The 15,198-nt window shown below is 40.3% G+C and overlaps 1 protein-coding gene across 5 annotated transcripts in view; it reads right to left on the bottom strand.

The window, feature by feature from the left end:
• The window catches only part of PRDM5 (PR/SET domain 5), a 257,926-nt gene that overhangs the window by 140,113 nt on the left and 102,615 nt on the right, over window positions 1-15,198 (bottom strand). For 4 of the 5 annotated variants that reach the window (XR_011486377.1, XM_070463856.1, XM_020916543.2 and 1 more), the window contains one exon: window positions 1,990-2,164. Coding sequence is in view for 4 of the 5 variants with exons in the window: in XM_070463856.1 (XP_070319957.1) it covers window positions 1,990-2,164 (175 nt within the window). In the remaining variant the exon portion in view is untranslated. The remainder of the gene's footprint in view (window positions 1-1,989; window positions 2,165-15,198) is intronic. The other variant, XM_020916542.2, reaches the window with a different exon arrangement.

The raw sequence follows: 15,198 nt of genomic DNA, 5'->3' as shown, positions 1-15,198 counted from the left end.
TAGGCTGCCCATGAAAAATAATGGAAAGTGTTACTAGAACTTTTTTTTAAAACCGTTTAACTTGTGTTTCACCAATTCAAAATCAACTTTCAATTTACCCTGTAACATTAACCTTTTTCACATCAAAGAGTTATTACAAACGTTGAACTGGAAAGCCAAAGTCTTCCCTGAAACAGGTCATCTTGAGTTCACTTTTAGCTGCAAGGAGAGAGAAGCCCAACCAAGGCGAACTATGCTGAATTACCAAGGGGAATCTCACATGTAAGTGAAAAAAGACCAGGGTCGTAACCACAGCGCTCATCCCAGCGCGCGGAGTGAGGCCCCACTGTCTCTCCAGCCAGCAGTCCCACGCGGACTGCCATGGCTATACCACACTTCAAAGTGCGCTATTTAACTTACATATGCCTCCTGATTACCAAATACAATTAGATTTAGATAAAATGCAGAAAATACGAAGCAATAAAAATCACCAATAACCCCATAATGAAGAGACAACTATCGTAATCTCTTTCCATGACTGACTTATCTTTTGTGAATTAGTGTTTTACAGAGTCTAACAATAGCTACCTTTATGATCATACTTTTTATGTAGTTTCATACATAGCTGTTTTTTCCATTTAGTATTTTCTTAAGTCAATTTTTTCTTAAACTTTAAGGTACCATAACTTACTTATTTAACCAAACTCTCCACTGATTGACATTTGAGTGGATTCTTTGTTTCTTTGCTGGCTGTTTGTCTTTGCTAGATCTATTTTGGGAGGTTCTTTTGTTTGTTTGGGGGATTTTATGTTTTGCTTTTATAAACAAAACTAAATTCTAAAGATCTACTTAAGTTTCCATTGATTCTTTTTTATAAAAGAAACTGTTACTTTATTATATAAGTCATGGTGGTAATAAGTAGGAGACTTATTTTTAAGGCAAAACGGTGGACACAGTAATACCATACCCTTGGGGCAGCGTTGAAAACAAATACAAAAATAAAGAGAACACAAAATTATACAGAAATAATTCCCATCACCCCAAATCTGATATCCCAATAACATAACGCAAATTAGAAAGACAAAACTGATAGCCTGTCCTCGTCTTCCTTTTAAATATTCCAGGCAAATTAAACAGAGGCATAATCTGGCAATACTGAGAAGACTCAAACTTTCTCAGTCAATGACATACAATTAAAACAGAAAATTCACATAAAAGACATCAATACCATGGTGACTAAAGAAACCCATGTCACTTCTGAAGTGGTTTTATTGAGCAAAAGGAAAAATACTCTATAGAAAAGAGCCTTTTAGAAAACGTGAACACCTACCCTACCCTTCACAATTCCCTTGTGACCGATCAGGAGTAAAACACAAATGAGAGAAACAAGCCCTGATGCCAAGTGGTCACCCACTGGCAGAGGACAAGCAAGTGACATGCATCTCCTAGACCGCGGGGCTGACAGAAGCAAGTCCATCCCCAGTCACTGCGCGTTTCCGGTGACCCTGCTAGTGCAACCCCGCAGCGCTGTGGGTCTCCACAACCAGACGGAGAGACATTTCCAGATGCTCCAGATTCTCAAAGGTCTTAAACAAGAGTGCGGCCCAGGAAAACTCCCACAGGGCCCGACAGGACCTCTGCACTCGCCGTTCCGCACGTGCAGAAGAGAAAGGAAAGCCTCAGAGTCAGTGACCAGCCCGGTTACAACACGGGTGAACAACAAAGTCAGGGCTAGAGGGCAAAAATCCCCATTACTAGTCCCCTACCAGTGAGAGCAGGGAGCCGCCACGGACCCCGGCAGCCTGCAGAACACATCCATCACACCCTCCAGCCCACCATTCCCTCCCTGCTGGAAGACAGGCTCACGGCTGGATACCCTCTGAGAATTGTGACAAAAATTAACTTTATTTTGAGAACACACTATTACAATGCCATAATAATTCTAGCACATTTCAAACTTTATTTCTCCTACAACTTGCATTCTCCTGGCCCACCATTTAGAGTTAATACCTTTTCTGCTAGCTGTTGATTGTCCTTTAGAAAGTTTACCTTCCTCTTCACTGATCACTGTCATCATTTGCTGTTCTTCCTCATCAGCCTCCATGTCGCTGTCCAGGCAGCCAATCAGCAGCTCCGTATCTGTTTCTATATCGTCAACTGCCAAATAGAAGATGTTTTCTCCTTCCTAAGACAAAAGTAAAAATATATGCTGTTGTAGGATCAATGTATCTCACTAATAAAAAAAAATGCTAAGTCATTTCTGACATAAGAAATCATTTTAAAATATAGAGTCCAATGTGCTCATGTAAAGTTACTATCACTTTTTTAAATCTTTTAATCTGAACACTGAAAAAAGGAAACTGACAATATTTAGTCACCTGGCAAATAAAATATAAATATATATTAAAGATAGTGATGTTTATGAATGAAACAAGTGAAATAGAATGAAATACAAATGAAATAAGGACAATTATTTAAATTTCTAAAAATAAATTTTGCACCGTTAATTGGCTTTATGCAGTAACACCTTGTGGAGGTCCCTAAATACAGTAGAAAATAAATCTGTTAAGCAATGATGTCATTTCTGAACCCAAAAAGAGAGCAATGAGGTATCAATGATTTAATTATGATGAATATAAAATGCAAAATAAAAAGAAGGAAAAAACTGTCAAGTTATAACACAAACCAGAGAAACTGCAAATGAACCCTGAAAGGATTTCCAAAAACAGAAGAAAGGCTAGGTACCTGGGAGGCTCAAAGTGTCGTGTACCCAGGTAATCACGTGTACCTAAATCCCACCAAAGCAACAGGAGAAAGAAACAAGTTCTACCATCAACGCATCACCATCTTTCAGAAAACTCAAGGAGACAGACATCAGCCAGGGCTGCTAATGCAGAAGAAATCTCAACCCATAATAGACCGAGAAGAGGAATGCTACAAAGAATAACTTAGGGAAACCCCACAGAACTTCATACTTGGAATCAGCAAAGCCCCTCTGGGCCTGGGGCCAGTCACCAGGGAAGCCAGAACGGGGCTGCTTAGCCGGCTGGCCTTAGGAGAAACACTCAGAATAGCTGTCTTTTGCAGAGTTGAGGATTTGTTCTGGGAGGGCTCCTGGTATGATCACTAAGGATAAAGAGAAGTAGAGCATAGACTGAATTTACTGAACTTTCAAGGTGACCAAGTGAAGGAAAGAACAAGGACAGTGAGTTCGCCCGGGAGTGAAGTCCAGCACAGAACAAAGCCTTGTCTCCTTGGACAGTACCGCAGAGTCTACGCTGGCACGGGGTCGGGGGGGGCGGGGGGAGAGGGGAGAGAGGAGGAGGAGGGGTGTGTAATGAATGCACACATGTACACGGAGCAGAACTCCGGAACATGGGGAACACTGGGAAGTACGTATCAGATTGTTACACGGTTATCACTGTGAGGCTGGGAGACGGAGGAGTCATTTCAAATACTACTTCAGTTTCTTCTTACAACAAGGACTTCTTTGCAATTTTGAAAATAATAAATATTAGAAAATTCCATGGATGAGACAGAAATTATGATCACATTTATCAAATACTGTGCAAGGGAGGACTGATTCAAAAGTTCAAAGCAATGAAGCACATCTTAACCATTAGCTGCAGTTAATTAAATGCAAGTTTCTATAACATTTAGGGATTCTTGGAAGTTCATGAATTTAATACCTCCAGAAACACAAAAAAAGTTATTTCTAATTAAGAACACAGTAGAGTTCTGTACAATTGTTAAACAAAAACCAATGTGGAAACTCAGCAAAAGGAAGATTTCTCTTTAAATTAACTCAGAAGTAACACTTTCCAGGGTTTGGAAAGTACTTACTAAAACAGTCACCCAAAGCAACAAAGGACTCATCTAATGAAGATTTCAGAAAATAATTATAAATCTTAGTGCTTATCTGATCAATATCCAAGAAAGTTAATTGAAATGTCTTTCCAGTATATTTGTCATTAATTTTATGATGACCTTCAAAGTACCAAGAGAAGATAATAATTTTTAATTTTAAAATGTGATAGCATTAACTTAAACTGCAATCATAAGACACACCATACCTATTTAGGGGTTCTGTAATAAAAAATATTTTAATATACCAGTTAAAGCCTCAATTTAATGAAAGTAATGGCAGCATTACAAGCTCCAAGGATCAAAACTACACATTCCATCTGTACTCCAAACTTGTGATAAGAAGAGGAATGTCACAACAGGAATGTCTCCAATCTAATTATTTAATGGAGATGTTTAAATATCTTTTTACATATAATTCCTACCAATACTCAAAACAAGAACCTCCTCCTTTACATCAGCCATTTAAGAAGCATTCTCTTAAACTGCTTCCTTGCTTACTCGTAGTTGACTTAATCACTCAATAACCTTTCATTACATCATTCTCCTTCTTTGAAACCTCTGGCTGTCAGAACCTGCTGGGTTTCCAATCCCTGGAGCTCTCTCAAGCTCTCTTGGGGTGTTTTTCCCCACCCGTAGGCTCATCCCCCTGATAGTTCAGTTGGTAAAGAATCCGCCTGCAATGCAGGAGACCCCGGTTGGATTCCTGGGTTGGGAAGATCCGCTGGAGAAAGGATAGGCTATCCACTCCAGTATTCTTGGGCTTCCCTTGTGGCTCAGCTGGTAAAGAATCCACCTGCAATGCGGGAGACCTGAGTTCGATCCCTGGGTTGGGAAGATCCCCTGGAGAAGGAGAAAGCTACCCACTTCAGTATTCTGGCCTGGAGAATTCCATGGACTGTATAGTTCATGGGGTCGCAAAGAGTCGGACACGACTGAGTGACTTTCACTTTCAGGCTCACCCCAGGCCCAATCTCCTGCCCTTTGGCAAGAAGGGTTTAAAGAGCCTGACCCAACACTCGGGGACTAAGCATCAACTCCCAGTTGTCATTAACCGGCCATGGCCTCTAGCTTTGATAACTATTTTAACATTCTTTTTTTCTGGCTATGTGGGTCTCTGCTGCTTCGCAGACTTTCCTCTAATTTGGCACCCGGGCCTCTCACTGCAGCGGCTCCAGCAGCTGCAGCCCCCAGGCTCGAGAGCACAGGCTCCTTAGCTGTGGCACACAGGCTTAGCTGCTCCAGCAGCCCGTGGCATCTTCCCGGACCAGGGATCAAACCCATGTCTCCTACATCAGCATGTGTAGGCTCTTTACCACTGAGCCACAAGGGAAGCCCCTGCTGTAATATTCTGATCCTGAAATTTACTTCTCTTTATTCAGCTACGGTTTCTGGTTATGGAGTTTGTGGCTTATTCCCCTGAAGAGCAGGGTGACCACATACAACCATGACGTACTCCTTTCCCAGTTTGGAACCAGTCGGTTGTCCCAAGTCCAGCTCTAACTGTTGCTTCTTGACCTGCATACCTCCTGAGGTTTCTCAGGAAGCAGATAAGATGGTCTGGTATTCCCATCTCTTTAAGAATTTTCCAGTTTGTTGTGATCCACAGAGTCAAAGGCTTTAGCGTAGTCAATGAAGCAGATGTTTTTCTGGAATTCTCTTGCTTTTTAAACAGCACATTAAAAAGCAGAGACATTACTTTGCTGACAAAGGTCCATATAGTTAGTGCTATGGCTTTTATAGTAGTCATGTATGGATGTGAGAATTGGACTATAAAGAAAGCTGAGCACCGAAGAATTGATGCTTTTGAACTGTGGTGTTGGAGAAGACTCTTGAGAGTCCCTTGGACTGCAAGGAGATCAAACCAGCCCATCCTAAAGGAAATCAGTCCTGAATATTCATTGGAAGGACTGATGCTGAAGCTCCAGTACCTTGGCCACCTGATGCAAAGAGCCAACTCATTGGAAAAGACCCTGATGCTGGGAAAGATTGAAGGCAGGAGAAGGGGACAACAGAGGATGAGATGGTGGGATGCCATCATGGACTCAATGGATACGAGTTTGGGTAAGCTCCAGGAGATGGTGATGGACAAGGAGGCCTGGCATGCTGCAGTCCATGGGGTCACACAGAGTCGGACACCAACCCCTGAAGTGAGCTCCTCAGCAGCAGAATCACTACTTGCATTTACATTTTAGGGATCAGGTGCCTTCCTGGGACTTTGCCCAGGGGCTGGGGTCCTATTTTGGTTCCTGCACCAGCTCTAGGTGATTTTGTTGAAAATTCAACTTTAACCAAAAGAAAGCTGTTCAACATAATGGTCTATTCAAAAGCAAACATTCCTCAGTCATTGATTTTCATTGTACTGGTGATCCAAATACAAAAGAGAGTGAGTGATTTTACAATAGTTATGCATCTCCTGCATTACTGCTCATCACTGTGAATTTTTGTTTTTCAGTCATGTTTCATTTTCCTTTATCCGTATATCATCTTCAGCTAATTATGTTTATTGCAAGCTGTATGTAGTATCAAAACGTTGCAAGAAGCTAAACACCCAACAAAATACATTGAAAAAGAATAAATGTCTAACAACTGGTTTTAAAAGATTTATCAAATGTCATTTTTTATAGAAAAAATTATATATCAATGTTCCCCCCAAAGAAAAAGATATGAACAAAGATGTCAATAGACTTCGTTCTAAACAGAACTGTATTTTGCATAGTTTTCTGTTAATCCCTGTGTTTCAATTTTTCTAGAGTTAACAAGTGTTACTTTTGTAGTAAAAGGAAAAAAATTAATAAAACAAAACAGGTTCCTTGATACCAGGAAATGGTACTATACAGTGGCTAAGAGGTTTGGGCTGGCCAGGGTTCAAATCTCCTTCTACTATTAATTAGCTGTGTAACTAAGCAAACAGCCTAACATCTCAAACTACCAGTTTCCTCATCTATAAAGGAAAGAAAACAATGCTGCCTATCTCATAGGCTGACTGTGAGAATTAAACATGAAAATACCTGTAAAATCTAGCAAGGTACCTGGTACAAGTTAAGTATCCACTGCTGATAACTACTGCTCTTATTATTATTATACAAAATTCAAAAACCATTGGTTAAAATATTCATTTTTCAAAATCTGCTTAAATTAGATTGTCACATAAACAAAGTTGCTATGACAATGCTAAATTTCATTTGGCCAAATTCTGTCAGCCAAGATATTTATATAATACACTTCACTGCCTGCCTATCAGACCTCTGAAATGCTCTGGATCTCTGATCCTCAAGTTCTGTCCACTTGATAACGTGCTAATGTTTTCCTCTGGTTTGTACCTCTAATGCCAGCTGCTTGTCTGAACTATGCTCTCCTTAAATGACCAACCATCTGTTTGGCCTGAGGGGTTTCCATGACATGGGGTTTTCAGGGCTGAAACTGAGGGAGTCCTGGGCAAATCAGGACTCTAGAGAACAGAGTCTAGATATCTGGATGACCTGTTACCAGGTCACTCTAGCTAACACCCATGATACTCTCCAAAACCACCTTCTAAACTCTAAGATTTCCTGGGACTTCCCTGGTGGTCCAGTGGTTAAGACTCAGTGTGCTTCCACTGCAGGGGGCACAGGTTCAATCTCTGGTTGGGAAACTAACATCCCACATGCTGCGCAGTGCGGTAAAAAATAAAGATGACTTCCTAATAACAACATTCACTGTGCTCATCATCTGCTCCAGCGCCCATGTCCAGCGCCAGCTCAGGATTCTAACATAAAGAGCCAGTCCTCTTCCCAAACATGGCTCCAACAGCTTGCCAACTGGTAATCTAAGCCCACTTTGTCCTCTCACCCTCAACAATCCTTCAAATGAACCTGCCTCCTGTTCTTCAGTCCTACCGGTGTAACGCCTCTCAGAAAAGACTGAGCTCATTCCACCTTAATATTGATACAACCGCAGACACACCACCTGGCCTCCCTGCCGCAACTCCTTAGCACTGTGTGAGAAACAGCTCATGTTCATCCTCCAAGAAACTGACTCTAACCTACCAAACTCACACAGATTCTAGGAGCTCTTCATTTGGACACCTCCAACTTATTTCTGTGGTTTTCATCATTAATTCATGTGATCAATGACATTCTAATGTGTCTCCCCAAAGATGGTTGTCTCTTATCTCCCCAAAGATAGTTTCCTCAAGGAAGTGAACAAGAATTGCCATGTATCCCCCACAACATAACCTATACTCCTAATTTGCTCAGTATTTTACAAATAATGCACAGTAAAAGTGAGCACTATTTGTGTCTACAGAAGAAAAGCACTTATTAGTAAAAAGATTACTAATATCCTCCTTCGTTTACTTTTGGTGGGAGGCTATTACAGTAACCTAGGTCTTGGATAATGGTAACTTGGGAGGATTGTGGCAGGGAAACAGTGGAGATGGCGAGAAGGAATCAGATTCTGAGTATGATATGAAGAGAAAGCTGACACCATTTCCTGACGGGCTGAATATGGAGTGTGAGAGGAGGAGAAAAGTCAAGGAGGAGTACAAAGTGATGAAGCTCTCCCTCAAGCACTCACAGATGTTACTCTATTTAATAATAATTCTTCTTATGGATTCAAACTGAAACACTAAAAAATCTTGCTTTAAAAGACACACCTTCTCTGTATGTATAAATGTATTTTCATGAGGTTTCACTCAGGCACCCAAGAGTACTAGTCAATTCAGCTGTTACAAAGCTAATAACTACCATTTTTCCTGTTTCCTGTGGCCACACAGCTCAGGATGCAAGATCCTAGTTCCCTGACCAGGGATCGACCCTCAACAGTGAAAGCGTAGCATCCTAACCACTGGACCTCCAGGGAATTCCCTCAAATTAATTACTATTCTTCAACAAATCTGCAAAGTCAGAGTCATTCAAAATATCCAACAGGAAAAAAATTATTTTAGATAATAAACTACTTGCAAAGCTCTTTGGACAGTCAATGCATTCTGATAAAGCAGCATAATAGAATTCCGATCTGTTTAAGACAGCTGAAAAAACAATGGCGGCCTGGAATTCATTAGATTCATCACTTTGATAACATCATTACAGAATTCAGATTTACAAACAAATTTACACACACAAAACTTCTCTGATGGGCATATTTTCTGATGTCAGGGTTTTCTGAACAAATTTATGTAATGAAGACAAATCCAGAGAAAAGCGATAACCTGGCTGGGATGGTTCAACGGGAGAGTCAGGGGCAGTGTCATGTGGCACAGCCAGTACAGAGCGTTTCCTTGAGCGGGGGGGGCTCCACCAAAATCCATACGCACCAGAAGGATTATTTCTGGATTCAGAAAGCACAGAAGGATAGCCATTCACTGTCATGAATTTTGAGTGGATTAACTTAGTCATGAATTTTGAGTGGATTAACTTAGTGGAAATGGTCTTCAGTAAAAACACTACTATCAACATCAGTATCTCATCCCACATTAGTAACCTGTTCTTGTCACATCAAGGAATCTTGCACAGTGAATAAGAAATTTCATCACAGGAATCAATCCGTGGACAAAGGAATCCCAGCCCCCACTCCAGAGCAAGAATTCAGGCCTGGAGAGGAGTACAAGGACAGTGGGCTTTGTAATCACGCTAGGAACTCAGAGTATCCTGCCACTTTCTGGTATGTGGACACCTTCCTTATCCCCATGGGCCTCAACTTCCGCATACACAGAGCAAGAAAAAACAGCATTCCTAGACGTCTTTATGCCTTGGCCCTTAACTGCTAACTTCTGACAGTGGCTAAAACACTCTGAAGAAGTTACACCTCTCACTGACAGAGCACTTGCAGTTTTCTCACGTTTTTCAGGTACCTTATTTCATCAGATCATCAGAGGAGCCCTGCAACAAATGGACAGAAACGTCAGGTACACTGAACAGACTCTGCTTTGGAGGCAGAAAAACATGGCTTGGGACTCAAGGACATAACCTACTAGCTATACATTCTTCCGAAAGATTATCTTAACTTCTCTCAGTCACCTATCTATAAGATACAGCCAACAGTACATACAGCTCAAAGAGTTGTTTCAATGATTTAAAAATAGAGACTACACAAAGTGTATCTAGGAGACAGCAGGCACTCAGGAGATGGCTGGCATCAGGGTCTCATCTCCAACAGAAACTCCTCCAATCAACCCACATTTTACATATGGAAAAACTGAGGCTCAGAGATGAGAAATACATCACAAAGAATCATACACATGAATACTGGAGCCAGTCTAGAACCTGACACCAGAATAACAATGAGAACTCACATGATTAAGCCATGAATGAAGCAGAATTACTTAATGTATGTGGTTATGATTACAAGTTTACTGAATAAAACATTTTCCAAATGAACCTAAAATAACCCAATGAATTTAAAGGCTAAAGGGAATTTGTTCCCATATAACTTTTTGTTCTTTCTTTTTCTTTTTCAATGACTCACAAAATAATTTTCTTTATTTGGTTAAACACTGGGCTCAGAAACTATTGTTTACTCTGTTATCTCAATCTCATGTATAGGAAAACAATTCCACTCCACTGTCTACCTACACCTGATGTGAATACATTCTTAGAGTAGCTGCTCACATGAACGGGAGTCATCAAAGAAAGAACACTTAGTCAGGAGGCAAAGATGGCTCCGGCTGCCCCACTCTGGGGTTCCTTCTCCTCAGGCACGTCTCCTGTCACCTCTGGAAAATGATGGAGGTGAACTTTGTTATCTCACTCCTTCCAGAGCTGGATCCAAGCACAAATAAGATACACTCATCTTTCTGAGAACCAAGTCAATGAATCTGAAGGGAACAGTACGCCTATAGGCTGACATGATCATTGCTTTCCCTCTTGGGTCTCACCCAACTGGAAGGAAGGCTGGTATGGAATTGAGAGAAATATTTGACAAGGATGTCAAGGAAAAGCTGGAATGTACAACCTTGTGAGGTTAGAGGGCCCCTCTTTGAAAATGACATCAGATAATGAAAGGCATCGCTTGGTAAGATTTTATCAATGTGACTGCTTCCGTACTGTGGCCATAGTTAGGATCAACTAAACTATCCATGCCTTCAGACTAACCCTTTCTGATTATATCACCATTTCAAAACATTTACTCCTGGATATCTAGGAGATATAACTAAATTCCCTATCTCCCTTCAATATCCAACATTACTTATAAACGTCAACTTTCTCTGACAATTTGCCCACTGTCCCTTCTCAAGTACCAGACCTCATGAGGTCATATTTCCTAAACTCATGCATTTGAGGTTCAGTTCTGCTATTTCAAAACAGCAAAAGTAACTGTCTCCTGTTTTGAAGAAAATACTAATCCTCACTGTGTGCATATAAACATTAACTCCAGGAGTGGCCACGGGTGACTTGGTATTCTAGCTGCGCTGGTCTGTAACTTAACTTGGCTTTTGTTTACTTGTTGGCAGACTACTGTCCACATGTGGACTATGCAAGAAAAACCATGATTCTGAAATTGGCAATGGCCTAATTCACTGTGGATCAGAAAGGTAGTAAACTGAAAATTCAAAGTATCTAGCTAAGATGACTTATGGGTAATCAGCACAAAAGGAAATAGCTTCAAAACAACTCTCGGTCTTAAACATTCAAGCAGTCAATGCTAATGTGAGGAGACTTCCACTTCCAAAGTTTGGACTTCTACTCAATAATCAATACAAGTAGAACACAAGTGATGAAGGTGGAGAAAAGAAAATAAAATGAAACAGTAAGGATTTTACATTTAATATCTTCTCACTTAACTTTTCCTTACTAAAACCCTGAATCAGTCTCCACATTAGTTCTATAGAGCTCCATACACAAAACCAAAAAAAAAAAAAAAAAAATCATTTCCACAGCAAAATTCACCAAACATGTCTATCAATATTGATCTAACAATAAAACCCAAAATCCTTAAAATGAGACGTAACACATCACAGCATCCCAATTTACCCTCCACCCCCTTCCCAGCTGGGGCTCTGTACCAAGCCTGCGGCTCTCTCGAGTGCTACCTGGGGGTGGGGCTGACTGTTTCAGGTCTGGCCAGGTGAGCTGCGCTGACCCATGAAATGTGATCAGAAGCAAAGTGAATCATGTCCAAGGGAGAGCTTTCAGAGTCATCACATGTTTGGGTCACTTCTCTTTCCCCTCTGCCAGGAAAATGCAGGCCCCGTTAAGGGCTGTTCTTTCAGACCTATGTGGAATCAAGCTGTGGATAGAATTGCAGCTTCCAGCAGCCCAGACTTATGTGAACAAGAGATAAATCTTCATTGCTATAAACCACTAAGAGTTTAGGGTTGTCTTTAGAGCAGTCTTCTTGGCAAAAATTGACTTATACAATGAAGTGAAGTGAAGTCATTCAGTTGTGTCCAACTCTTTGCGACCCCATGGACTGTAGCCTGCCGGGCTCCTCTGTCCATGGGGTTTTCCAGGCAAGAGTACTGGAGTGGGTTGCCATTTCCTTCTCCAGGGGATCTTCCCGCTCCAGGGATTGAACCCAGGTCTCCTGCAGTGTAGGCAGATGCTTTACCGTCTGAGCCACAAGGGAAGCCCTGTCTTATACAATAAGACTTATACAATAACTTAAGCAAAATTATATTTTTAAAAAATATTTTCTTTAAGAGTAAGAAGAAAACAGCTTTCAATCAAGGAAAGTAATAGTGAACAGTGCAGGATAAGCTAATTTTGTGTTCTGTAAGAAAAATGAAGTTTCAAACAAATGCAAATAACATTGTCTCTTTTCTAATCCCAGCTCATAATCAATTACATGGCAAGAAAAAAATTTAATATGATTCCAAGAAACAGGATACTATGTTAAACAAAAATTAAGTCTATAAACAAAGAAAAATCAATTATAAATATACATATCTTCCTTTGAGGGGTTCAAGAAAAGACAGTAATATTTGAGGCATCTTAAGAAACAAATCTGACATCACAGAGAAAAAAAGTCAACAGAAGCAGTGAGAAGAATACAAAGAAAAATTTGCTATATAGAAAAGAAGCAAAGTGATCCTAAGACACTAACTCTTCACAGGGGGAAGAATGTATACTTCAGCTATTTTATCTAAAGATAAGTTATCAATATTGACAGACTAAAAAATTTTAGAAGGCAATACTATGGAGAATAGGGTACCTATTGAATATTTTATATACATTAGAAGGCATATTTTGTTCCTACAGTATATCTGTACTATTTTTACATACAATGTTTAAAGGTTACTTTACAGTTACTACAAAACATTGGCTACACTCCCCGTGTTGTACAATATAACTGTGAGCCTGTCTTACACCCAACAGTTTGCACCTCCGACTTCCCCGGCCCTTCCCCTCTCTCACCACTGTTCTCTTTATCTGTGAGTCCACATCTTCATGTTTTAGTCACTAGTTTGTTGTATTATTTTTTAGATTCCCCATGTAAATGATATATCATACAACATCTGTGTTTCTCTGTCTGATTTATTTCACTTAGCATAATGCCATTTGAGTTCTATCATGTTGTTGCAAAAGGCAAGATTTCATGCCTTTATTTGCTCTATTTTGTATTAGAACCTCTTTTAACTGACCTTCAGCTGACTGACTGCCCAGATTGCCCGACGCCCTGTTCGCCCTACAATCTGCCGGACGCGGCCAGGCCAGTCCTCCCATCACAGCCTGTTTCTTGCTCTCCCTGAGCACTTCTGTCTTCACCCCTTGACTCGCCTGCCTGAGTCCCCAGAGGCAGTTGTGTTTGTTCCCACACCTGTTTATGCCACTGGTAAGTTACTATAATTATGTAACTTAGCTAAACATTACATACAGCAAAAATGTATGAGTCAGAAAAAACTCAATAGTTTCTAAGAAAACCAACTGACAGTTTTGAAAAGAACCCTGCAAAGCAACCTGAGGGCAGAATCTGTCCAGCTTTATGATTTCCTCCCATCTTTTCTAATTGCTGTGTTTTCTGTAATTTGACAGATTTTTTAAGGCTTACCTTTTGGTGTTTTAGCAAAACTGAATACTATACAGAGTGGTTATGAAAAAAATTATGGTAGCAAACTCTAGTGAAAGAACCTAAAAGCAGAAGCAAAAAACTGGAAAATAAATGTTTATTTATAAAACAAGGTAAGCTGGTTGAAATATCAGTTCTATGATTCCTACTAGGACACCCTGTCCCTATCACATCAGAAAAGAGCGTTTCAAAGGAATTATTATATAAGCAAGCTAGAGCTCTAGGTCCTCCAAACATTTCTCCCTAACCATCCAGGCTGGCCCTCTCAAAGTATTTGCCACCATGATCTGCATTTATTTACCAGTATCCCCATTAGGGCTGTAAAGTGTATAGGGGAAGAGATGATTTACCCATATGACATAAAATTATCACTCACTAAATTAGTACAGTTGCATAAAAATTAGCTAAGCACAGACCTCTCTTTTCTCCTGCCTCCTCCCTTTTCCAAAGACTGTTAGCTCTCTGAGGGCAGACCCTTTATCTTAATCTCAATACTAATGCAATGCCTTGCTTACTGAAGACTATCAAAGGAGGGGAAAAAAAAACTGTAATTTGCTTTTGAATTAATATGACAGTAAAAGCAAGAATGTCATTCAGGAAAGTGGAACTCGCCACAAAAAAAGTTGCAGAATCCATTTCCCATTCCTAACACATTCTTAATTAAAAAAAAAAAAAAGAATTCAAAAGTTAGCCAACAATAGGAATACTTTAACCAACTGGAAATAAGAGAACCAATTAGACAAGCAAATGTGCTACCCAGAAAGAAGACCTAAGTCAGAGCAAGCATACCCAACTCAACAAACCTAGAGTTAATCTGAAAACCTATTAGAGAAACAGAAGATTCATCTAACACAGTTCCTGTAGAACATAATATGCAGAGGACTACAGGATACTCACACTCACAAGAAAGCCCATTTTGCTCCTGCCCTTAAGGGCTTTAAGTGTGCTTGGTGGTAACAGAGCAATCTGGTTAAATTAAAATGAAGAACAAGAAAGGACCAAGACAGTTGTACAGAGTAGCAGCTGCAGAATTTTAGGAGGTAGTTTCACAACAGGAAATTCACAAGCTGGATGGGCTTTGGACAAGACAAGATCATGAGGAAATGGGTTCATTAAAGTAGCAGGGAAAACAACAATAGCAAAGTCACTGCATCGCAGAGTGTACAGTCATGCTATGAAAAGAAAAATCCTAGCTAGAACACTGGGGATTACAGGAAAGTTGCAGAACACTAGACAGAAAAAGCAGCTTCAACACATGGAAGAGATGAGAAGTTAGGCACAGATTAAACCTGCCCTGTAAGCTGCAGCATTTGAGGAAAATTACAAGGTAATCTGATCAGGCTCAAGTGACAGGAAAAAAGATTGAAA

This window comes from Odocoileus virginianus, unplaced genomic scaffold, assembly GCF_023699985.2.
Source record: "Odocoileus virginianus isolate 20LAN1187 ecotype Illinois unplaced genomic scaffold, Ovbor_1.2 Unplaced_Contig_7, whole genome shotgun sequence".
Lineage (NCBI taxonomy): Eukaryota > Metazoa > Chordata > Mammalia > Artiodactyla > Cervidae > Odocoileus > Odocoileus virginianus.
The sequence above is the reverse complement of the archived record's forward strand: the minus strand, read 5'-3'. Positions and strand labels throughout refer to the sequence as shown.